This window comes from Sciurus carolinensis, chromosome 4 (assembly GCF_902686445.1).
Source record: "Sciurus carolinensis chromosome 4, mSciCar1.2, whole genome shotgun sequence".
In the NCBI taxonomy this organism is placed as follows: Eukaryota; Metazoa; Chordata; class Mammalia; order Rodentia; family Sciuridae; genus Sciurus; species Sciurus carolinensis.
Genome location: NC_062216.1, coordinates 62,124,966 through 62,150,507, shown reverse-complemented (window position 1 = coordinate 62,150,507; position 25,542 = coordinate 62,124,966). Strand labels below are relative to the sequence as shown.

Here is a 25,542-nt window from a genome sequence, read left to right as displayed (position 1 = left end):
CCATGATATCTGCCCTTGCTTCATTCATGTAATGGATGAAATCAGAAGTGATTCTGGGGACATGATGGGACAAGGACCTAACAAGTCTTAAGAGATTAGTAAACCTGCACCACTGTAAGGGAAACTGGAGAGACAGTGCAAGATTAGGTGGACTGACCCTTTTGACTTAATGGCATTCATTGCCCATGTGGTGCCTGCCCCTGGGAGTTCTTCCTTAACCTTGAGACTTTCCCAGCCTGGAATCTGCCACATCAGTCCTAGATTTGGTGGAACTCTCATCCAATATCCGTGAGATCCATGTGTTTCACCCCTCTTCCTGTTTGGAGTCATTCCCAATGCAATCTTGGACTCTGTATCCCAAAGATTCATGAATGAATATGGTTATTTAAGTGTATTAGTCCATTTTGGGACTCAGAGTGAACTGGTAGGGGCTTTACAGATCAACTGGTCTGTGACCCATTTTATAAATGAGGAAACAGACCTGAGAAGATGGAAAGAGTTACCCAAAGTCACAGTGGTTCTAGCATGAGTAGATCTAGTTCAGTCACCTGACTCCCAGGCCTAGCCCTTTCTACTCAGAGGCTAGCTCACCAAAGACTTATTTAATGGAATTTTGGAGAGGCCTTAATCCGGTGACTCCTTGGAACTTTCTTCTCTAAGTAGATGGGAAGCCTGTAAGAAGAGACATGGAGGCAAAGACAAGGGAATCAGCACTTAACCTGCACCCAAAGGGCCTCAAAGAATTTTACTAACTGGAGGTAGAACAGAGTGGGGAAGCTCCAGGTGGAGCATCTCCCCTTATTTGTTTTGGAAATTTTATAATGTCTTTGGAGAGTCTTCTAAGTAATTTTGCTTTTCTTAGCAATGTTGTGCTCTGTTTTGAGACATGGATTTTTTTTTTCTTCTAGTGTTTCTCTCCTGAGGCAAAGCCCAACACACCTGTCTTTTGTCCACTTCTCCAGCAAATTAGATTTGTCTCTGGGAATGTGTTTGTCACATATCAACCTACTGCAGACCAGCAGAGGGAGCTCCCATGTTGAATTTGTCTGTTAGCTATTTTTCCCCCTTTTGCAAAAAACTATTTCTTGGTGACATTTGAGAGATTTCAATAAAAATTTTAATCAGAGCAAAAAATGATGTCAAGTAGACTACAGCGTTTTGTTTTTATGGTAATGAAATTTTGAAACAAAAATGTTACTCTCTGATTGAGGTTTTGGGAGAATTGGGCCCATGACAGCTAAGTGTATGTTACACAGAAGGACTCAGAATGAGCACCTGGGGACACCAAGCCCCAGAACCCAGGCCTCATCACTGCTGCACATATCTTCTTGGGCTCCTGAACCACTACAAGCTGCGTACTAGAAGATTCTCATTCCAGCCTTCTCAGCTACCAGGTCATCTCACTTCAGGAAGGACAGGATGTCTAGCTAGCAGAAGCCCATTTGCAACAAGTGGATGTGTTTTCCAGTTCATCGGTTGTGACCCAGTGGAAAGAGGACCAGGAAACGGAAGTTGTCATTAAAGGAGTTGGGTCACATTTCTACTTCTGACCAAATTTTAGTCATGAGGGCGCTCCCTCAGATTTCCCAGTTTTAATTTGAAGATACTTTTTGCCATCAACTCCCATTTTTTTAGAAATGACTGGATAAAGTAATAGGACTGCATGCTGGGTAGTACCTTATTATTTTGGGAGATTAAAGTACAACCCTGTATTAAACATCTAATTTCTAACATCATCAACAGTTTTAGAAGTGATTGTCCAGTTCACTCTGAAGGCCACTGGTATTTGAATTTTACAAAATATGTAGGAAGGTTTCATCCACTACTCTCTGGAAGGTCTAAAGACAACATATAGCACTTCCTATCATGTCATGCTCACATATCTCTGCTTTTAGTCTTGTTGCTTATGGGGCAGAGAAAGTGTGCAGTCCTCTCCACATTCTAGAATTCGAGCATGATTTACCCTCCTCTAGATTCGGTCACAAAATTGGGTCAGAGAATTTTGCAGGGAAATAGGACTGGAAGAGAGAGTCCTGGTTGCCTACTGATTCTCCAGAACCCTCACTTGCCCAAGTTTCAGCAGGTACTTTGGAACTCACGTAGGCTGTTGTACAGCTTGTGATTGCAGAATCACCTGTTCTGTAGAAACAGAAGGTTTTGAGACAAACTCACAACACAAACTTCTTGGAGGTGTGCCCCTGGGGAGACCCCTTGTGACACACTGGAAAAATTTAAAGGTTAATCTCAAAATAAATACAGAAGTAAACCATGGGAAAGGAGACATAGACAAATAGGACAGGGAGATCACAAAGGGAGAGGTGGGCCTGGGGCTAGTAGTATGTGGGTTGCCTGCACTTCAGGGCTGACCCCAATACCACCACATCTAAGTATCTCCTCTGTCATTAACTACTGTTCTATGGAAAATACTGAGAAAGAGAAGACACGGAGACTTGTTTTGCATAGCAGGTATCTAAAGAATGAGAGGGAATGTGCACAGAGCCCCTTTGATAATCACCTGGCTCCGTAGAAGCTGTCCTACCCAGGTATCTGGTATAACTCACATGACAAGGAGTCTTGCTTTCCCCCAGACTCCACCTCCTATTCATCAAGCAGTAGCTAGTGTTATAATGGTGGTTAATCCTGTCAGGGACCTGTGATCAAAACCTCCAACCTGCAGGGAGGGGCTTTATCACCACGTGCAGGCCTGGCTTCCAGAAGTAAGGGAGATTATGGTCACTTCTGTGAATCCCAGGTTCTATCAGCTCATAACCCTGGCTCCCTTGTCTTCCAGGCCTGGCTCTCCCACAGGTAGATTGTCTTGCTCCCAAAGCTGCTGCTTGCAGCTGTCCAGAAGACCCAAAGCTTTAAGTTGTGCTCAGACATTGATAAAACAAACTGTTAATCCTCTGACAATTATTACATTTCCCTCTAAACCTGCAGCTCCCTGAGGCCAGATTGTGAGGAGAAAGTACTCCTTGAGTGCAGCAACTCCTTGACAGCTCCAGTCTTGTCTTGTTAGGCTTTCTAGGAGCATCTAGGTGAGTGCTTACAGGAGATAGGGGCAGGGGGACCAGATACTGTCCTCATAGCATTAGTCTCCTGTGACTGTGGCTGGTGCCTTCTGCAAAGAACACCAAGTCCCTTTCCTTTACCCACCCTTTCCTGTTGGCCTGGTCCTGTGCTGTGAACTGAGCCCATCAGGAGCATTCCAAGATGCTGCTTTTTCTAATTCCAGACAGAGCTCAAAATGTGGTTCTACCATTTGCAATCTCTGCAGCTTTGATTGAGCATGTTCTTTAACCCCATCTGGGCTTCAGGAAAAAGCAGCTAATCATTCCTCATATAAAAGACTTAGTAGTACCTGGCACACAGTTTTGGGGGGTGTCAGTTTGTTCTTAAAAAGCAGGCCCTTCCCAGGAGACTTGAATTTTCAATAAGGAGAAAGAATTGAGGACTAAATCCCAGTTGCCCATAGGGCAGTGGTAATTAAACCCCTGAGGACATACAGTATGTTTTGATGACAGTAACGGGGCTTCAGAGCCCTTCTGTGCCAAATGGAAAGTCAGCAACTGGAAAGAATGAGGGACCAGAGTAAGATGAAGTGACAGAGTGACCCCAACATTGCTGAGTGACAGCTCCTGCCCTACATCCAGCAGTATGGCTTCCACAGCTGTGCCAGCAGTTGGAGAACTTGTCCCCAAAAGGAAGTTCCCCCGCAGCCATGCCGGCACAGGCCTGCCAGCAGAAAACTTCCCCCTGACAGGAAACAAGAGTGGGAAATGACTGAAATCCCAGAGAGACAGCAGTGCCTGTTGTTGCTTTCCACAGAGCCACTGTCCCTGAACTTTCCAGCTGCTGCCTTATCTTACTCTCCTATCAGAGAAACTGGAGAAGAGAAGGACCCTCAGGTCACCCAGCCTGTTCCCTCTGGGCCTCTGGTGCTTTCTTCCCACAATCCCCCTCCTCGGGAATTCTGCCCAGCCTCGTTTCCAGGCAGTGAAGTTAGTATCTGGCCTCAGGGATTCTTCTCTTTAGTGCTACGATTGACACCCAGAGGATCCTACTCCTGGCTAAGCAAGTACTCTCTCTCTGGGTCCCTGTCCATCCCTTCCCCTCATCTCCTCTGGTATTTGCAGAACTAGGGAGCCCCTTAATAAGAAATGAGAGATGTAAGAATGACACTGGCCTCTTTTAATGCAATCCAGAGTCGTTTATCTTGGCCTTTTAGGGACATTTGCTCCTTCAGCCAGAGTGGCTACCAATGAAGCCCAAACTGCCACCAGTTTTAGGTAATAAACATGTCATGAAGAAACCAGAATCAGTCACCTAATGTGTGTCCATGTGGCCCTGGTCAGGGTCACTGAGCCCAAGAAGACTTCCCTAGAAATCAGTGGTGTCATTCATTGCCAAGACGGGAGCTGGCTCAGAGCAGCCACCTCTGAGGGCACAGGAGTGCTGCCTTCAGTGCCCATACTGTCTCCAGATTTCTTAGCATGTCCCATTTTGTCCTCCATGCAAAACTAAATCAATGGATCTTATGCAGGTTTTCTCTGACCTCACTGGCAGTATGAGCCCAGACCCGAGTCACACCTGTAAGTACTATGGGGTGGTTTGGGGGTTTTGCTGTTGTTTGTTTTGTTTTGTTTTCTCTCTTTTTGCAATACTGGGGATGGAATACTTCTACCACTGAATTACATCTCCAATCCTTTTATTTTTTATTTTGAGACAAGTTCTCATTAAGTTCCCAGGCTGGCCTTGAACTTATGATCCTCTTGCCTCAGCCTCCCCAATAGCTGAGATTACAGGTGTGGGCCACTGTGCCTAGCCTGTAAGTACTGTTCATGAACTTACTCCTTCCTTAGGATTATCAGCAAATGTGTGGACCAACTGTCACAGTCACATAGTGCAGACAACCTGGCGCCTAATCAGGACTCTTAATTAAATCAAACAGGATTCTCGTGACAGTTTCTGTCTTCTCTACTAAATTTGAGATTTTAGGCAAATTTTAACCTTGATGAGCCTCAGTTTTATTATCTATACATAGGAAGAATGAACATCTATCTCATAGGGTTCATTTACAAAAAGAAGTAAAAGGCTTTGCATAAAAATAGGCATTATTATTAAAACAGCTCTTCCATTACCTTCCTTTTGTCAGAGGGGGTTCTGGAGTGGCCCAGAGGCTCCTGAGTCCTCTCCATAAGTGTAAGGAGCACATAAAACATGGACTCCAGACCAGGACCCGACAAGAGAAACCTAAGGGTTTGGGCTTTGCTCTTTGGTTAGGAAGAAGAGCAGGTAGAGCAGGGTAAGTGGCTTGCAGTGTAGACTGAGAGGAAGCCCCTTTGTGGGGTCAGCAGGCCATCCACCAGGAGTTTGGGGCCCTTCCTTAGGCACAGGAACCACAGCACCATCCCAGAGTATGTGAATTCTAACTACTTTGAACACAAACCAGAGGTGGGAGAAAAACTTTGGAGTTACACAATGTAATCTTCACAAAGGAGAAAGTGAACTTTTCCTTGAAGAAAACCAGTTGTGACAAGGGGAAAAAGGAAAATCAACTCCAAATGGGATCATGTTTTATTCAGGATTTGTGCTGCCAGTGGGGAAGGCCAGAACCCAGTGACACGATGAGAAAGTGGGACACCCCAACCTCAAGCCTCATGCGTTCCGCCACAAAGTTCTACCCGCTTCACTGAGCTCAGCTCCTAGGGACCTCTAATGGCCCTTGATAGCAAACATAGTTAAAAATTAACAGACTGACAAAATTAAAAATGGATGGCAAGCAACCACTGTGGACTTAATCTGACACAGGGTGTTACATGCTTGGGTGCCCTCAACCCAAGTGGCGTCTTGAGTGAACTTGGAGATGTCTGAGCACATTTCACATGCCTGTTTGGAAGCAAGAGCCTGACTTGTGCTTTGGACAGACAGGAAAAAAGTCTAAGAGCCCAAGAGAGAAAACCACCCCTGAGTTCTTGTGTTTAATGAAACCCAGTCTTGATTTGTCTTAGCAGGAGGTACTCATGGTCCCAGGACCTTGCTCTTGTGGTCTAAACCTTGTCCCTGCCCCATCTTAGACCTCGGCAGTTCCTTGCCATCCTGCCTAAGAGGTTTGCAAAAGCAGAGAGCTGGGGGTGGAGCATGGACTTCTCCAGCCATGATCTTTTTGCTCACCCCTTTTATAGCAGCCAGGTTGGGTGAGATGGCAGGTTTAGCCTGTGAACCAAGTTCTATAAATCTTAACATTTTGCCTAGGTAGTAACAACTTGTTTTATTGTCTTAGGCAGGGAGTATCAAGATGCCAAACAAGTAGTAAAGAGTGCTGATTGCCTCTTGTACCCTGTGCATCTGCTCAGAGAGAACATGGCTGCCAGCATGGAGAGTTAGAGGGGTGTGGGGCAGGGGGTTCCTTTACTACTGATCCACAGTGGGCCTCGTTTCATGCAGCATAGCCATGCCTGAAAAGTCTTCTTCCAGCTGGGGTGAGTGCTTTATGAGAAATGGAGAAGGTTGCTGCTTAAGGAACCCTATAATTGGTGCCAAAGAGGAAATCTTTGCATTGCAAGTCATCACTCCAGTCTTTTGAGTGAGTTTGGAATTTTTAACAGCAGAGGATCCTTCCGGCTTGCAGCCCTGACAGTCTACTGAAGAACTTATCTGGGCTTTAATTGGTGATGCTGCCCAAGAGAAGGTCCAGAGAGGTCTGCAGCAAGTGGGGGCAGAATTGTCATTAAATCAACACTTTAGTGGCTCAGGGCAGTCATTTCAAGGTTGGGAAGCCCCTGGTGGGTTTTTCAAGGCTCCGTCTGGGGACAAAGGTAGAAACCTACCTAAGAATACCTAGGCCTTAAAAACTGACAAATCCAGGCTGGGGTTGTAGCTCAGTGGCAGAGCACTTGCCTAGCATGGGTGAGGCACTGGGTTCAATCCTCAGCACCACATTAAAAATAAATAAATAAAAAATAAAGGTTAAATTCTTTTTAAAAAATTTGGCAAATCCATTAGTTTGAGCCATTCACATAAAACGTTTGTTCAAGTTACTGTTTTTGATTGTTTTGTTCAAAGAACATCTGAATGTGCTTGCTGAGGAATCCTGCACCTGCATTAGGAAAGGTACAAGGAAATCCTCAGTGCCCTATACAGATCAGACATCCAGGACACCAACCGATTTAGTGGACTTCCAGTTTAATTTTACTGAGAGCTGGAGATGTGAATGCCACATTGGCACACTTCGGCTGCCTAGGGGGGCCTTCCTGACTACTATTTTTCAGCACCCACAGATATTAATAGTGGTTATAGAACTGAAAAATCCCATGGTCAGATAAACCCAGTGCTAGGTCAAGCCAAACAGGTTTCTTTATTTTGGAACTTCTCAGAACTTTTCATAGCTGCTTTGGGTCCAGAATCTGCTGAGGAGCACAGACTGTGCATTTCTCTCAAACATACCCCATTGTAGAGCATTTCTAGACTAGTCTTCTAACCATACATCTGGAAACCTTCATCAAGAGCATTGTCTAGGAAGTTCCAGGGAATGCTGATGGTTCTGGGACCACACTTGGAGAACCACTCTTTTCTTCTATATTCGCCAGAGAAGAAAAATAGCCAAACCAAAGGTTTTAACTAACAATAGTGACCATTAATTGGCCAATACCTGGTAAGCATTTCTTGTAACTGTTTCTAAATGCAAGTGTGCTCATGGAACTCAGTCACTAGAAAGGGGCTAGTACTAGGCAAATGACCTAGTGTCTTAACCTGTGCTTAGAACCCATAGGAGGTGGGAGGGATGGTACATTGAGCAGGGTTCTGCCCTATTGACAGGGTCTTCCTTTCCTTGGCATCATTAATTGGGAACATAAATTCTGTATGTGTTTTAATCCTCTGGGGCTTAGCTTCTTTATCTATAAATGGAAGAGGATGTATGTAAATTATTTTTAAGGATGCTCACTAACTCTAGCTTTCATTTTATCTTTGCTCCCAGTTATTTCTTTTCTGAGCATCTCCTACTCCTGTCCTGTCCTGCACTTGGAGGTGTTAGAGCCTGTGTGTTGCCTTGCAGGGGGCTCTGCATTGTAAAAGAGCATTCTGGGAGGAAGTGATGGGAGGATTCCAAAAGCCTGGCCCCTGAATAGTGGATTGTACAGAAACAACTGGTCTAGTAGAGAAGTTTCCCAGAGTCTTCCAGTTTGTTCACTCAGATTTCACAGTCCTTGTGAAGTTCCTAGTACTGTCTGTCCAAACTAAATCAGTGTCAGTGTTGGTTAAATATATTATGTTAGAGGTTCTTATGGAGACTTTAGAAGCCCCTGGGATTGTATGTAGGTTTGTGAATGTGTGAGTGTGAGTGTGTGTGAGCACACATGTGCGTTTTTCTGCAAACAGGATGAAGAAATGTCAAGGATCATTGCCTTACATGGAAAGCCAGCCCTTATCGCTACACAGGTGGATTGAGTAGGCTTAAACCCCTACTGAGCTATTCCTGGAGAAGAGTAACAGGGAGTCTACAGGGAGCTGTGGTTTTCCACAGTGTTAATGATGCAGCTCAAGCAGCTCCTAGGGAATAGACAGGAGTATCGTGGGGCCCAAAGCCATAGCAGGAGCAGCCCAAATGGGAATAAGGGGGAACCCTCTGATCACAAGACCTGAGCAGCTGTGATTAGAACAAAACAGCCTGTTCAGTTGCCCAGACTCCTGACTTTGCCACATAAACTCTGGTCCCATGTTGTGGCAGCAACATCCCTGAGAGGCTCAAACTCCACCTGATGGGCGCTACCCTCTACTGGAAGGTGTGTGTTACTGGGCCTCAGTGCCAGAAGAAGAGGGTGTCTTGGGTTGTGTTTGGAATACAGTGACAAGAGCCCAACCTGTGGCAAGTCGCAGTAGTCCCAGTCATGGGACACAAGAGTGATGAATTTTGTGATGAGATCTGTACTTCACCTGCCACCACGTTCCCCCTGAGGATCAGCTGGCCTGCTTCCACATTGGCATCCTCCCACTTCACCTCAGCTCAGCTGAGCAGTTATCCTGGACCTGCCCCTGGGAACCATCGTTCTTGTCACCTGGGATGGTCCCAGCCCAGGCTGATGGAACCCCCAGGACGGACGCATGTGCGACTGAGAGAATGCAGGGGCTGTGTGTGGGTAGAGAGGTGGGTGGAGAGCCTGGGTGGATGGGAGGTAAGGGGCTTCCTTTGTGCACTCACCTTCACTGATCCCAGTCCTATGCCATCCACTCTGCGGCTCTTCTCCCAGTCAGCCCTTCCTGTGCCCCTCTGAAACACCATCGCGTCTTGGCCTCCTCAGGGCTCAACGCCCCCACACCCAGGCAGCACAGCCACCACCGCACTCCACACTGACCCTGGTGCACATGGACCCATCCCCCTTCTACTGTGTGTCTAGGTTCCCAGCCCCCCACCTGTCCCAGGGGCCCTGTGTCCTGGCCCCTCCTTTACCACCTGTCTCAGGAAGGCAGCTCCAACTCTGCTCTCTGCTTAGTGAGCAAGTGGATTCAGATGCACAAAGCCATAAGCCATGGGGTAGGTACAAGTTTTTTCTTGTTTCTTTCTTCTCAACCCTCTTCTCCCTGCCCCTCTCCTCCCCCATACTCTTCTTACCCTCCCTTCCATCCCACATTTCCCCCTCCTCTTTATTTTTCTCTTTTCCTTTGCCCTTCAAACACCCCTAAATTCCCAAAGTAATGTACTTTTACAGGGGAAAGTGATCCTTCAACCCCTTAATTGCTATGAGGGCTAGAGGCAACTCTGGCCCTGCTCTGAAGGAGAGTTGGGGTCTCTGGTGACTTCCAGGGAATACAGCTTTGTCCTCTTAAAAAGTATTTGAGCCTCCTAGCTGGTGTCTGGTTTCTGGTAATATCAGATGTGCTTCTAAGAAGAGACCTAACACGGATGGCCTGGGTGATTCCCTGAGGTGGGTTCCTGGTGGAAGCAGAAGCTCAAACTGCATCCTGATCCCTTCAAGCCACATGTCCCAAATTAGGCCAGAGACGTCTACTCCAAGTTGGCCTTGTGGATGGAATCCCTCATTGTGTCCCCTGACTCTACACTGACAACCAGGGAGGACATGAGAAGGCCCATGAAGTGGAAGAGAATTCCAAGGGCTTAACCTGTAGGGACCGGCTTCTCTCTGGGACCCAATTTCTAGGCATCCTAACTTTTAGAATCAAGTTAGGGGATGTAGTAGAGCCTAGTCCTGAGTTCTGACCCACGCCTGACCCCACTGGACTTTGTGACCATTGTCATTTAGAATACCCAGACCACAGTTGGTTTCCTCACCTATAAAATGGAAGATGAAGCAGCAGATCGTCATCAAACCCTCAACCTGTAGGTCCTACAGAATTCTCATAGGCCTCCTGGTCTCACCGCTTCCCCTTTTCAGTCAGAATGGCTCCTACTTCAGCTTGTTGTTTTAGAAGTTTGAACGAGGCTTTCTCCTGCCACACCAGCAGGAGGTGCTACTTCCCACAGGGCCTTCCAGCCCTCTGCTGTGCAGCTTCCCCTTTTTGTTGGGATTTGCTTTCCATTCTCCACTCTTACCAGGGCTTCCTGTGTTGCTTGTCATAGTAGTGGGCAGGCCATTACTCCTCAGTACAAAAAGAGGAGCAGCAGTGAACAGGCACCTCTTCCCTCTTCTCAACAGCTTAGGGGCAAAACTGACATCGTCAATAGATGAACATTTGTTAAAAACAAAGTGCACTTGCTCTTGGTGTGCCAAGGACCCAGAACATTCTGCCAAGTAGACAAAAAATCACTCAATTTGTATTGGGACTGGCCTTTCCCTTTGGAAATGTAATGGAAAAGACAGGGCTGCTGTGAAAGCCTCTTTGCCCAAGGCTGTAGGCCCCTTTCCTCAGCAGAGTGAACAGAAGGCCCTGGGCACCAGACATCCCCTCAGTGCCAGGAAACCAGAACCCTTTTTCTTAAATAATAGGATAGAACCTCAAAAAAGTTTTTAATAGGCCACTGTCACAGAAAAGGTCAAGAACTGCCTGTTCCTTGTCAACACAGATAAGGAAAGGGAAATTCACTAGGCCAGACCATGCCTCATGAGGACTGCTAACTTTAAAAGGGAGGTTGGGTGCAGGGACCTTGGCAAAATTTCGGGTACTTCCCTGAGAGCTTGTACAGGTGTTCGTTCTCAGGACACTTCTCTGGTGTTTTCAGCTCCTCAGTGACAAATCCCACACAGGCCAGTGTAAGTGGGTACCACCTTGGAGCAGTAGGAAATTGGAAGAATTAGAATGTTGGCTGGGACCCCTGACTCACAGCTTTTCCCCATGTGTCTTTCCAGATGCGCTGGCTCCCTCCCTCAGAGGCTACTTCTCAGGGCTGGAAGTCCCGTCAGTTCTGCTGAATGCTCTGTAAGTATTTGATCTCACCGAGGAATGTGGGAAGCAGGTAGCAGGCAACCAATGCACAGGACTTTAAGTGAACAGCTGTTTTCACCCTTTTTCCACACCTACACTTTCGGCACTCTCTTTGGTTGTCCTTCTTCTAAAAACTAGAAGAACCCTCAGGTGGCAGGGCATCTCTTCTGAGAGAAAGTTTTCATCTGGGATTAGGGAAAGGTGTGGTATGGGCACTGCAGCGTTTGAGTCTAACTTAGGAATCAGATTCCTGTCTGGACCATATCATAAATAAGCAATCAGTGCTTGTTTCTGTAGAACAGGTGTCAGAAAGTTTCCTTACATAACTGTGGTTCACCTCCCACCATTAAACTCCTTCCTCAAGTTGCAGAAACAAGTCAACTGCTGAACCCCTGATTTTTATGCTGAAGGCAGTGTTTTGTTTCCACAGGCTTTCCTTAAGATTTTTTATCTTGAGGGAAACGATATCCAAAGTTGGCATCTTTGTGCCATTGTAGGCCTGACTTTGCTTCAGACAACTATCAAATGAATTTTTACTTGTAAATGTAGAATTTCTACAATAAGCTAAATTCCTTCTATAATACAGTATCTTGACTGGATTTCTGCTAAGTACAAGGCATCTTAGTGTAACTTAGTGACCTGTAACTTAGTGTGTTAATTTGGGGAGGCTGCTGGAAGTGAAGTTTTCTAGGTGTTACAGTGGAAGAAAAATGAGAAAAGGAAGAGACCAGGCCTTCATCCTGTTAAAAACATTAAGAAAGTCATGGCAAGCCCAGGCCTTTTCTTGGGGAGTTTATATTTTAAGATAAAAATCATTCCAAATAAAAGTAATGTTTCTTTTTCACTGTTGATTGAGAGTCCCATGTGCTCTGTTAGATCTCCTGAGGTCACTGGGTCTCTTGGAGACCCAATTGTGTGGAAAGAACTGGCATCTGGTGACCGGGTTCCACTTAAATGGAGACATGTTTAAGAGTGCTCACGGGGAAAGATGGCGGGAATGGCAGCACTAGACCTGGCCTTGTGCAGCTTAGTGTCCTCTAAAGAGGCATTTTCAAGGGAGCTGGGATTTATTTTCCACAAGTGAGTTGCCCTGTTGACCTGAAGTCTCAGTTGGTGGGTCACGTTACCTTCCACCAGACCAGGGAACTGCTGAGTGTGGACTTCGCTTGGCCAAGTTCTCACCACTCTGGGGGATCAGCACTTTCAGGCAAGCTCAGGCCCTGGCTCAGAAGGAGGCCTGCTGTCCTCCCCCAGCAGCAGTGATGGAAGTAGGACCAGAGTACAAGAGAGAGCCCAGTGGGTAGCTTCTGTCAGCAGTGGCAGGTGCTCTCAGAATGTTGAATCAGGAGAGAACACTTTGACTTTGGTGATTTCATTGGTGAAGCTGGCAAAAAATGGTGGCATAGAGCCTAAGGAAGGACTTTTATTTTTTTTAAACATTTATCTAGATCAAAAGGAAAACATTCATCATTAAGCAGTTTCGTGGGTTCCGTTCATAAAGATCCTTTATATTGGCAAATTGTAATTCTCTCCAGTTGCATTAATGGGTACCATCAACCAGAGATCCAGAGACAGCAATTGCTTCCAAGGGGTGCGACATTCAACGTATGGTGTATAAGAACCCTGTAAGATCCGAATCTGAATATGTAAATTCACTTGAAGATGAGGCACTTGTTCTGAGCTAAATGTGGATGGGTGGGCCAGACTCCTTCCCCAGTATGTGGAGGGTGTTGGGGAGAAGAGATGGTTAGGAAGGACCATGGACAATAGTGCTTATTGCTGCTGCATCCAGAGTTAGACCAGCTCAGCATGGATCCAGTATTCCACCTCCTTCTAGTTTCTTGGATCAGATCCTTTCCAAAATAGCTAATAATCCAGGCTATGTAATCCTAAGGAAATGTAATTAGTATTGGAAACCATGTTGTTGATGAGCTAATATAAACATGTTAGGCCAAAATGAGTCCATCAAAAAAAAAAAAAAATGAAAGGCAAGTGCCCCCACCCCGACACACACACATTCACATAGTAACATCACACTAGTCTCCTCAGTTTCACAGAGAGGGTTTGCTCCCCCGACTTGTTTTCTCTGCACAGAAAGTGTTACCAGAACCTATAAGGAGGGCAACAGCAATGCCTGGTATCAGGCATAGCCTACGTGCAGACTGGCGGGCACTTCTGATGGGATGCCATCTTCCAAATTCTGCTCTCCCAGAGGCCCTTTGAGGATTTTTAATTTATCCACTTTGTGCTAAGGAGAAATCAGTGACTAGACTAGAAATGTAAACTGAACTCTATTCTTGAAATAAATATGGGCTGTATCTGCTATGTGCTAGATATAAAAATGTGAAACACCAGACCTGTGCCCCTAAGGAACTCAAGTTCTAGTGGGGGAGAGTTGGGGGCACATTAAAGATGAGGGATTGCTTAGGATGTTCCAAGATCAGCCTGTGGGGAGGTACATCGCCTGTCACTGATGGGAGGAAGACTGTCTAAAGAGGGGTGGTCAGAAGGCTGGATGGTCTGGTGGTGTTTGCTCAGCACCTGGCCTGACAGGTGGTGGTTAGTCTGCCTACACACTCTATCCCCCACCCCTCATTAGAGTCTTGGTAACTGTTTGGTCCAGCTTGTGGCAGAGAACCTCAGAATACAATAATAATGATTGAAAATTATGAATTTCCCAGATGTGTTAAGAACAGGAAAGCATGAGCAAGTTTTTTGTTACTCTTTGCAGGTCATGAAAGTTCCACAGCTTTCCTTGTTGGATATCCAAATACAGTGAAACATTTTTTAAAAAAGAAGAGAGTTGGGGAGTTGGGGTGGGTGTGGGACCCTATTCTTAAAAACTCATGACCCTGGCCATGGACCAAGACCACAGCATAGAAATTATAAGCACATGTTGTTATGGCCTCACCAAATTAGAGAAGGAAATGGTGAGAGAGAACACCGTGACTGGAATTCAAAGCAGTTTATTCCTTACATTTTGTTATAGGAAGAATAGCTTAGCCAGTCTTTGGATATGAACATGAGAGCCTTGAGCATAGAGTCATCCTGCCCAGGGGTGGACATGGAGGTGCTTTATAAGGAGGGAAAAGCACAAAGTCTTCATTGCAGGCCCAGACAGCTGCTGTGGCTCCTGCAGTCACCCATGCCCTCTCCCGTAGAAGAAATGCATGTGCTGTGCTTTCACATTGCAGTGTGGCCAGAAACCAGGAAAGTTCTTGTGACTGATTAGTCATTACCCTTCTATCAGTCGAGGTCTCCATATCACATTTAAAAGCCTTAATATAATAAATATTCAGGGGACAGCTACAGTGTAACGGGGAGGAGATGGGCAATAGAATAATAAACACAGTAGGTCAGGTCATAATAAGTGTTATGGGAAAGAGGGAAGTCGGGCAGGAAGCCAACTGCTGTGGGGTCGACAGTCTCTTATTTTATCCTTGTGGCAGAGTTAGCAGGGTTGTCCTGAGAACATAGCACTATAGAGACCTGGCACTTTCCCAGTTTGATAAGGAGCTCTTTTTCAAAACAGGCCCCACCTTCTAAAGCTTGGAGAATAATGTAACTTCTCTGATCCTCTTGCTTCTCTCTTTGCTAAATAAAAGTATGTAGGCTTGACGGGCAGCAAGCTTGTTTCAGGGGAGACATCAGAGAGCACCTGGAAGAGGCAGCTGGTAGGTGCATGGCAGCCCTTCTCTGGGAGAGCTTTCTTGGGACAGCCTTGAGCACAAGCTGCAACCTTTTCCCCTCACCTGTTTCTCTGAGGCTGGCTGGCAACTTTCCCCATTAGTTCAAAGAGGGTGGCCATGTGTGAGACTAGGACACTGAGTCTCAGTGGCTCACAGCTCATTCCAGGGCCACCAGAGAAGCCTTGGCCTCCATTGTCCAGTTCTAGCCTCTCCCTACTCATTTTTACAAGGAAATTAAGAAGTTGTATGTATTCAGCAAAAAGTGAACAATGAACACATTTGGGATTCCCTTCTCTTGAAGAGCCACCTCCTAGGTCTCTGGAATGACTCTGACTCAAGCATGCTCCCTGCCCACCAGAACCCCAGTGTGCACAACTGTTGCTAATGTAACTACAAAGAGCAGCTTGTTGATGCCCTCATCCTTCTAGGAACACAGGGTGAGTTAAAGTGTCATCCTGATTAGCTCAGACTAAGAGGAATCTGACCATCAGTATGACTTCTTCAGTGATAGGCATCCTAAAAATGTAGCTAAGGATTGGGCAGGCCAGGGAGGCACCCTGGGCCTGCTGTTCCCAACATGACCCTGACCCTTGGTTCCTGTGGGAGTGTTGCAAGGGCAGGAGGGAGTTGGGTGAGCCAATTGGTTTCATTTGCAAGGATTCATATTTATTTTCCTGTACTCAAATAATCTGTCTTTTACTAGAAAATTAGAATCACACCTACTCATCATTTAAGTGTTTTTATAGTAAAATTCTGGGGGAACATTTTTTCCCCTTAATTCAGAGAAGACAGATGTCCTAGGAAGGCAATCTTTCCTTAAGGTTTACCCCTAATTTTTGGATGAGGTGAGTTTTAGCATAGGCTGTCTCCCCACAGGGACCTGGAGGAGCTGGGGGTCTCCCTTTGAAGTGGCAGATTCCTGTGCCAGCTGAGCCTGTGACTTATTGCAAAGAGCTCAGATGGTTTGCCACAGTACAACAGCCTCTGACTTGATAAAGGAAAAGAGAATCCACTGGGGTGAAAATTTGAGCTGTTTTGGAGAATAGAGCCATTTATGTCCACATGCATGGAGTTAGGGTCCTTTTCTTGGCACCAGGATTTTCCCCCCTTATATTGGGGATTGAAATCAAGGGTGCTTTACCACTGACCCACATCCCCAGCCCTTTTTTATTTTGAGACAGAGTCTCTCTAAGGTTCTGAGGAGCTCACTAAGTTGCCCAGGCTGGCTTTGAACTTGGGATCATTTCGCCTCAGCCTCCCAAGTTGCCACCACACCCAGAAGCACTGGGGATTTTGTGGAAACCAGCTGGCCCAGAGACACCCAAGCCTTCAGGAATTTTAAAAATGAATGATTTGCTAGGTCTTTCCACCTTTATGTTTCAAAATTCTCAGACCCTCGAGCGTCATAGGATGTGTTCACAGACATGATTCTTTTTTACTGTGTTTTCCAGAAGTTGCTTAGAGCAAAACTTAGTCATTGGCACATATGACAGCACAGAGCTCTCCCATGGCCTTAGGCTGCCCAAAGCTATTTGTCTAAGCAGTTCCTGTAGATGGTTACAGTTTTGTCTTCTCCGGGGCCTCAGATGCCATGCTTTTGCTTGGCCAGACTCCAGGGTGGCACCTGGGGTCTCGTGCACAGTCCTTGGGATCTCACTGTGTGACCGTATCTGTAGAGTCCCCATAGGCTGGACTTGGTGGCCTATGAGTGCTACAGCTCTGCCCTCAGTAAAGGAGAAAAACAGAGCACACTTCCCTCAGAGCACCCTCCCTGCCTCCCTGGCCCCTGAGAACATCCTTATTGTTCACCAAGCCCCAGTTCACTTTCTTGGCTGTGAGTTTTGTATGTCACTGATGTCATTCTTTACTGGCAGCTTGTCCTCAACTTAGCATTAGAGACCTTTGATCTCTTGGTCTTGAGTTTTCTCAGCTCCTTGCTGTCCTAACAGGCTGGTCAAGGCCCAGGGCCCACCAGCAGGAGTCCCATGGTAGGGGTTTGCTACGTGGTTAACAGGTCATCTCTTTGTTCATCCAGGTCCCAGGTGTGTGATGGCGGCTGCAATCTGTCTTGTGGGTATTAATGAGATCTTCACTGGTGGCGACTGTACTCCAGCTGTTGTGCAAAACTGGAGCTTGCTGGTGAGTTCCAAAGGCCAGTGTCAACCAGTATGGTCAAGATAGGCCCCAGCATCGCTTGAGAACCCCAGCTTCTAGTCTGAGTGCTTATCTCTCCAAGTGGTTCTGTCTAGTGCTCAGCACTGTCCTGTCCAGCCCCAGCCTGCTTAGGAAAAGTCATCAGGGATAGCCACCAGCCATTTTCAAAGTGCATCATGGCCTTCTTAGGTGAGGCTGGCACCATTAACATGCGGTTATCCAGTAGACCTAGACTCTTTCATCATCTAAGCCTTTTTCTGAAATCCAGCATATTGTTGGAAATCTATTTTAGATGTAGTATATATATTCCCCTACTTTACCAGTCCAATTACATTGAATATAATTCAGCATTTTTATGAGCCTCTTCTGAAGGGGATAACCACTTGATTGGTGTGACTGAATTAAGTCTGCAGGATTCTCCAGGAGTTCCTTTAGACTGCTTGGCTTTTCTAGTGAGTGATGATTTTGGTCATTTGTCTTCTTGCCAGTGTCAGCTATCACTTCTCAGTAGTCTTAAAAAATAATAATAATGTACATTCCCACACATGTCCTCCCTGCCAGGTACCATGTATTGGGACTTAATAGTATCTTTGGAAAATTTGGCTTGGAATAGCAGGAATGCCAGGAACTGGCAGACAGTCGTTTATATCTCAGCCCAAATACGGTGGCAGATTTCATTCCTGTGAAGGATCAGATTTCTGCTAAGGACAGAGGAAAAGCTAGTACAGCCCACAGAATTCATTATCACATTTTGAGGACCTAAGGTAACTTCATGCTCAGAACAGTCCCTTTCAGGGCCTGACCACAGGCATACCTTCAACCTGCCTGCACTTGGGTAGCTTTCTGGACAGGAAACAAGCTACCTGCATTTCAAGTATCTTTTCTACTGAAGTGTTTCTTCACTAACCTAAACTTACCAACAGCCAACAGTTTTCCACAACTCATCAGGCAGCTGGTATTTATCCTGCTAGTCTGTGGCCTTCTGCTTTGTTAGATTTTCCTTTGGTGTATGGTTCTTAGTAGTAATGCCCATGTTATTCTTGTTGGTATTATCACCCAAACTTTTTTAAAATATATATATTTTTAGTCATAGGTGGATGCAATACCTTTATTTTATCTTTATGTGGTGCTGAGGATCTAACCCAGTGCCTCACAGACGCTAGGCTCTACCACTGAGCCACAACCCCAGTCCCTCACTCAAACTTAAAGCCTTAGTTTTATTTTTTTCCCCTTCTTTGGAGAAATTTAAAGGCCAATTCAAAAGCCACCCATGCAATTTTTTGGAAGCAGGTTACATGTGTGTTTTTTTAAATGCAGTAAAGCAACTAAAACATCAGTCATTCAAGGCATATATACATGAGTCCAATCAAGGCAGCAGCAGCAGGTGATGAGTTCATGACAATGCAAGGACCTAGTGATGCAGGCCTGGTGGGAGGGGCAGAAAAATGGAGAGGTGGAGACTATGACTCCGTGGGAAGATGCCCCAGAAGTGCTGGCAAAGGTGTGTCAGCACTGATGGTGTTAGTTCAGCTTATGGTTCAACAGTTTCTGAGGCCATCCTTAGGTTACAGAAGGGAGTTTGGAGAAAGCTGTTTCTTCCAAATCTGAGGTCAAACTTCATTGCTTATGTGACCAACCTTTGCAGGGCAGAGAGGGCCTGACTGAGGGGGTAGACTCTCCGGCTGCCTCTAGAGCTGGGCCTTCTTTGGCTAGAGGAGCTGGAACAATGCACAGATGTAGCTAGCCAGCCTGCACACACTTGTTACTGTGGGCTGAGAAGCATAATAGGAGACTGGTGTCTTTGGAGTGGGGCAGTTACTAACTACAGAAGACTACTGCCCCAGAGATTCCATAGATTATGAACTTTGAACTTAAATTTTTTAAATGCTAATTTGTTTTATATTACAAATTAGTATCAGTGCTTGATTTTTAAAAAGTTAAGCTGACAGACATAAAAACCACTCTTATTAACATTTGCATATGATGTCTCCTGTTTATGTGGAGTTGGGTGGAGGAAAATATTCCTTATCTGACTTTTGATAAAAATGATTGTTAGCAGATTAAACTCTTGGGGAAGAAATTGCAAGTGATTAGGTCAAACAGTACACATACAAGGGAGGCATGGAAAGAGTTACATCTTAGAAGAGAAAGCTTACAGGACACCTGGACAAACAGGCTTTGACTTAGTTACAGTACATGTCCCCTGCTCTGTCAGTCAGCAAGCATCCTGACCCCACACCCATCAGCAGGTCTCCCCAACACTGAGTGCCACTCACTGATCTTTACATCAAAGGCAACTGAAATGTTTTAGAATTTTGTAAGCACTGCCCTTCAATGTCTTCAAATTCAGTGTACCTCAGACAAGTTCTTATACACATCTCTGGGTCCCACGCTTGCATATTGTAGTTGATCTCCTCTTGGGAAAGGTACTGTGAAAAGATGCTGCCCCCATCAGCCTGACTCTCTCCCATCCTGGCCCACTGTCCCTCTGTGGTGCTTTGTGTTCCCGGATGTCTTTAGATTCTGTTTAAAATGTCCTTGTTAATACATTCCAAGGTCTGAACTCCGTTCCTAGCTAAACCTCTTCCTTGTTTACAGGGACTGAAATAGCCACACTTTGACCTTCTGTTCAGCCTGGGAACATTGATGGCAATGTGGATACATTCTTTTCCCATGTGAGAATTACATCTGTATGGCATAGTTCTGGAAAGCTCAGAAAACTTTAGTCTTGTCTCCTTTCTTCTCTCCTTCCTTCCATGGTCCCCTCCCCCCACTTCAAAAGCTCAGCCTCTGTAATCAGCCAGTATTAACCAGAACTTTGCCTGTCTTCTTGTTCAGGCAGAAAGGATGGAGCATTGTAGTCAGGACCCGTGCTTATCACCCAGAAAAACTGGAGATACCTTCCCCTTCCCTCAGCAGTATCAGCTTCCTGAAGAAGGCATTGCCTGTTGAGGTGCTGAGGGTGCCACAGGGCTCAACTGAGATTGCCCCACCCCCACCCCCCGGTACAATCTCCTGGTGTTATCAAGATTAGGACCCAAGTATAGTGCCATATCCCATCGTGGCCTATTAACTCCTGTTTCATCTGCTCTGGAGTCCTAACGTCCAAATGACAGGGTTGTGTTTTTGCTGTATGCAAATGACTACATCTGGAGTTGAGGAAGGAGGAGATAACCTTTGGGAAGAAAGTAACAACCCAAGATAATCCCTGTGAAAGCCACAGTGGCCTGGACAGTGAGAACTCCGGCTTGGAGTTGGAGGAAGCCCTGGAGGCTGAAGGGATCAGGAAAGGTGAGTTGTAAAAGATAGGAGTGTGTATAACCTGGGCAGATAGGGAGCAGAACAGAAAAGAGAAAGTACAAAGCCTGGGACAGAGATTTTTGAGGGCCTGGAAGGATGTATTAGGGATCTGGGACTTGGAGAGTCACTTAAGAAACTTGAGCAGGTGGTAGGAAAGGGGGGTTAAGGAATCATCACCTTGCTCCCATTGCAAAATGGTTGGAGATGCACAGTAGCAGTTCATATCCAAAGAGGCAAACCCAAGGTAGTCGTGGCAATATTGGAAGGGAGCAGATGATATGAGAGAGCAGATCATGTGGACTTGATGTGAGAGATGGTACAGCACCCAGGGATGGATGTAGGGACAGAAATTGCCAGAGCAGAAGGTGGTCTTGTCTGAAATATGAAATACCCTGGAGGGAGGTGAGAGGAATAGGGAAAGAAATAGGGAAGGAATTGGCTATGGAACCAGAACAGGGCAGGGTTGGCAATGTGGATTTGCCCAAAAACTGTCAAGCTCACCAGGAGCAAAAGTAGACACAGCCAGGCACTGAAAAAGAGACACCAGGGGCTCCACCCACCCTAAACCAGCAGGCCCAACCTGGGAAAGGGAATTCACATGGTCCACTTCCTTCGCCTGCCATTTCTTCTTTCTTGTGGTCCCTGAAAGTAGCGTGACAGCTTTGGTTGCAGGCCATTGGTCTTGATTCCGTGTCACCATAGCTAGGCCAGCTGCTTTTCCACTCCAAGCCCAAAGGGGTGGCATAGCCTCTTCCATTCTGAGAGCACAGGGGCTGCCAGACATTGTCCCATGTGAATCATCCTGCAGTAGGAACCACTGTAGAGTGTTCTTCAGAAAGGGTTTCTATGAATCCACACATAAACCTTTGCTGAATGTGGTCAAGTCTAGAATGAAGTAGAACTCGTGAAAGAAGAAAACTGGCCTTGTCAGTTTCTTTAGTAAGCTGGTTTCACTCCACTATGACATACACTCCTTAGGAGTGGAATGGGTGGAGATGATACTGCTTCACATTGTAATCAGTGCCCTTGAGGGAAGGGAAAGGGCAGCAAATCAGGCAACTGAGAAAGTGAGTCAAACTAGGAGAAGGTTGTGGATTCACAAGGGAATCCTTGTTGCTACGACCCCCAAAATGATGCCTGGCCCCACCAATAAGCCCCATGCAACTCCAGGTCCCTGCCGTGGGCAGCTTCACATGACATATTCCTAGATTGTGGGGTTTTGTGCCCCATCTACTTCCAGGTAGAAAGTAGAGTGTAACAGACAGAAGACAGGTACCAGGAAGGGTCCTATTACTGGCCATGCTGAGTGTCACAGGCATGCCCCAAAGATGGGGTGCAAACAATCCCTGCCCAGGTTGATTTCTTCATTATAGAACATGTGCTAAGTGGAGGCTGACTCCCCACACCTGTGCCGGGTACCATGTGGAGGCAAAGGAATCAGAAAATGAGATTTTCCTGAAGCAGTCTATTACCTCGTTCACTCCTGGTAGAACCAATCACCGCTCAGAGAAATCTGAGGACGTAAAGGTGAAAGGGGGCCAGGATCACTTGAGCATGTTACAGCTCTCTAGTTTTGGCCTCTTCCCTATAGGAGACAATTTAAATGATGTGCTAGGATTAATTCACTTTTTGCAACAACCTGAATAGGTAGATACATACTAGCATAACACAGGTAAGGTTCAGGATATCCAGATTCCCAATCTAGAAAGCCTTGCTCTGTTTTCTCCCTGGGGATTTCCTAGGATGCATGGTAATTATACTGGGCCTTAAGACTTGCAAGCCATTATTTCTACCTATTTGTACGTCATCTAAAAACTAGGATTATGTAAAGGTATATTGTGTGTCAAAGTTCAGGTCCAGATGCAGCAGTGGTTTGTAGAGAAGTGTTACAAGATTATTCCATTCTCCATGTTGGAGTGTTCACCTAAATATTGTGAGTTCAAGATTTACTGCTAAGTACACAAATCCCCAAGTAATTCTACCTTGAACAGTCAGGTGGGTTGTTATCAGTAATGATCTGTTTTCTTCATAACCTTTTCTCTCACATAAGCATTTCCCCAAACAAAATCCTAGCATATACTGATTTGCCTTTGTGTACACCTTTTATACAAACACAAATATGAGTATTACATGTTGGCAAGAAAACAAAGCATTAGGTGTTGGAGAAAGAAAGGAAAAGTAGAGAGATGGTTTGTTTTTTTTTTTTTTTTTTTTTTTGGTGGGGAGGGTGTTTGAGGAGATATTGAGGATCACATATAGGGCCTCACACCTAGTGCTAGGCAAGCACCCGTCAGCTACATCCCTAGCCCTTTTTATATTGAGACAGGGTCTCACTAAGTTGCCCAGGCTGGCCTCAAACTTGTGAGCCTCCTGCCTTAGCCTTCCAAGTATGACATCACACCTAGCAATTATACAAGCAAGACCCAGAGAGGTAAGAGTCAAGGACTTCGATATTATTTGAAGGCCTTTTTTTCTATCACAAAGCAAAGAGAACAGCTTTTCTTTGCAACTTTAGGAAAGGAAGCCTTTAAAAGCTTCTGTTATGTAAGTATTGATAAGTGAATAAGTGAGACCGTTGATCCTCTTGTGAGTAGTCTTTACCAGGAGAATGTGTTTACCTACACAAACACACTCACAGGGAATCACTCTTTGAATTTTCCATGGCTTTCTCAGTCATGGCACTAGGAGAAAGTACTGCATGTGGTTTTGAGGTCTACTTTCCCAACATGTTTTCTTTGTTTCAGGCTTGAAAAAACCTTGCCCAGTTTTGATCCCTTCAAGACTTTGCCACAGCCTCTATCACACATCTGTTTTTCTCGAAGAAAAAAATATATATAATAAAAAATGTTTTACTCTTTTACACTGTATAATTGTAAGAAATAGTGTTATTTGTGAATGCATGGTGTGACATAATTTCTGTACAGTTTGGAGATATTTTCAAACGAAACATAAAAGAAGTCAACAGTAAAACCAAGAAAGTGAGTATTTTTATACCAAACATTTTAATTATGACAGGATGGATTCTTACACTGGGTTGGATCACAACTTTTATGCTAGACTTTTGAATGCTTGTAATTAAAAATATCTATTTTTTTTCTTCTAAAATAAGCTGCATGTTTGAGGCATGTTTCTAAATGGTTATCAAAATTTCCAACATTGTATTGTTAATATATAGATGCTGTCTGCCTGGCCAAAGTCCAGGGTACTTTAGTAATGTGGTGTTAGAACTGTTCTCTGCAGCCCTGGTCTGTGATCCCAGTTCCCATAGGATATCCCTGCAAGACAATCAAAGCTTCCAGGAGCTACCTTAATGGCATATTCACAACTGGGCAAAGAAAACTTGGGGAGAAATTCTTGACTGGAGTGTGCCCTTACAAAGCTCTGGCAGCTCCATCTATGACTGTGTAAGCTGTGTGTCAAGTACTGGGTTTCAGGTTTCATGTTTATGTTTTATGAGAGCACGCTCCCCTATGTGACTAACTCCCATAGCAATGCCCACTGCCCAGTGGGTCTGCAGTAGACCTATGAGGGAGGACCTTGGTTTGGGGGCTAACCTTGCCTTACTAGGGGCTGGCTTTACCAACTACAATGGGCAAATCCACATCTCCCAAGTGATTTTACCCAATACTTGGCTGAACTAAGCTTAGTGTTCAAACAGACCACGTGTCCCATGTTCTGGAATCCCAGGTTGCTTGTTGTGAGTTTCCCTACTACTCAGCACAAGGGGTAAACAAGGTAACCAGTGGCCATGTAGAGTACTGCTGGGCTTGTTTCAAAACAGTGAAAGCCAAAAAGTCAGTCTTGTGTTCTTAAGGTGACACACTCCAGAGTCTCTGACTACTCAACCTCTCCCTCTCCCACTTGTATAAAAAGCCATGTGTAAAACTATATTGACTTAAGAGTTTCTAACTGCTAATATAGCTAGACATAATCACAATCTTTCTTACTGATCTGCTCACTGTATTGAAAAATTCAATGTTTTAATGATTGTATGTTTGGTTTGGGGGTTTTGTTTGTTGCATTATTTTTCATTAGCAATAAAAATGTCAAGTTTTTAATGGTTATCACAACGAAACACAGCCAGGAGTGAGGGGCTCTTTTTTATCATAAATAAGAGGAGGGGGGCAGACCAGCCCAGATAGATCTGCTTGGGTGTTTAAGGGTCTATGCCCTCAGCACCACAAAGCTCTTGATGAGACTCCTGTACTTGACCCTAGGGAAAACAGAACCACTTCACCATCTATTATGCTTTTTTAAACTGTTTAAAGGTACTTTTCTATTGTTATTTTTAAAAAATAAAGTGCTTATTCCAGCTACCACACCGTTGCTTGACAAATTCTTTTTTTACAAGATCAGCCAAATGTGTCTCTCACAACTGCAGTCTTAGGGACCAGAAATTTATTTTCCATTTCAGGCTTTGGGACCAGCTAAGCACTGGCATGGAGAGATTAAAGGAAGAAACAGGTAGGAATGGAAGGGCCAGGGGATAACCTCTGCAAATGCACCACTTGGTCACTGTCACTGCTGCCACAAGCCACAAAGGAGCAAGGTAGATTCACACCTTTCTGAGATGCCTTCCACTGAATTCAGCTGACTCATCCACCTCAGCCTACAAAGCTATGGCTCAAGGTCATTCGAATTCTATTCAAGAGTCACTGATGGCATTATGCTGACTTAGCCAAGATGATAAGTTTCACACATGCGCTCACTTACCCTTCTCAATAACACCTAATTGCAAGCAATGGCAACAGCTACTGTTAACCTTGACTTGGGCACTGATGGTTTTGGTTCTGTTTTGGATCTCATATTTTCCAGAGGAGATAATCACCAAATGCAGGCCACCACTGCTACCTTTCAGTCCCTTGAACTCATGGATAACTGGAGAAAACATACAGGCAGCTTTCCACAGCCATGCCCAACTCCATGCCTATCCAAGGCAGGCTTGATCATGTGCCTTTGCCTTTAGCCCATCCACCAGCTTCCAACTCCGAAGCAGCAGAGATTGCCACACTGCTTCAGA

At 45.3% G+C, this 25,542-nt stretch overlaps 1 protein-coding gene across 8 annotated transcripts in view; it reads left to right on the top strand.

Annotated features, from left to right (window-relative positions):
• Rbpms (RNA binding protein, mRNA processing factor) overlaps window positions 1-23,389 on the top strand; it is a 167,115-nt gene extending 143,726 nt beyond the window's left edge. For 2 of the 8 annotated variants that reach the window (XR_007108210.1, XR_007108208.1), the window contains 5 exons: window positions 11,304-11,373; window positions 17,104-17,207; window positions 19,821-19,897; window positions 20,378-20,513; window positions 23,267-23,389. Coding sequence is in view for 2 of the 8 variants with exons in the window: in XM_047548431.1 (XP_047404387.1) it covers window positions 11,304-11,373; window positions 23,267-23,360 (164 nt within the window). In the remaining 6 variants the exon portion in view is untranslated. Of the gene's footprint in view, window positions 1-908; window positions 9,533-11,303; window positions 11,374-17,103; window positions 17,208-19,820; window positions 19,898-20,377; window positions 20,514-23,266 lie in introns of all 8 variants that reach the window. The other 6 variants (XR_007108209.1, XR_007108207.1, XM_047548431.1 and 3 more) reach the window with 4 other exon arrangements.
• The last annotated feature ends 2,153 nt before the right edge of the window (window positions 23,390-25,542 follow it).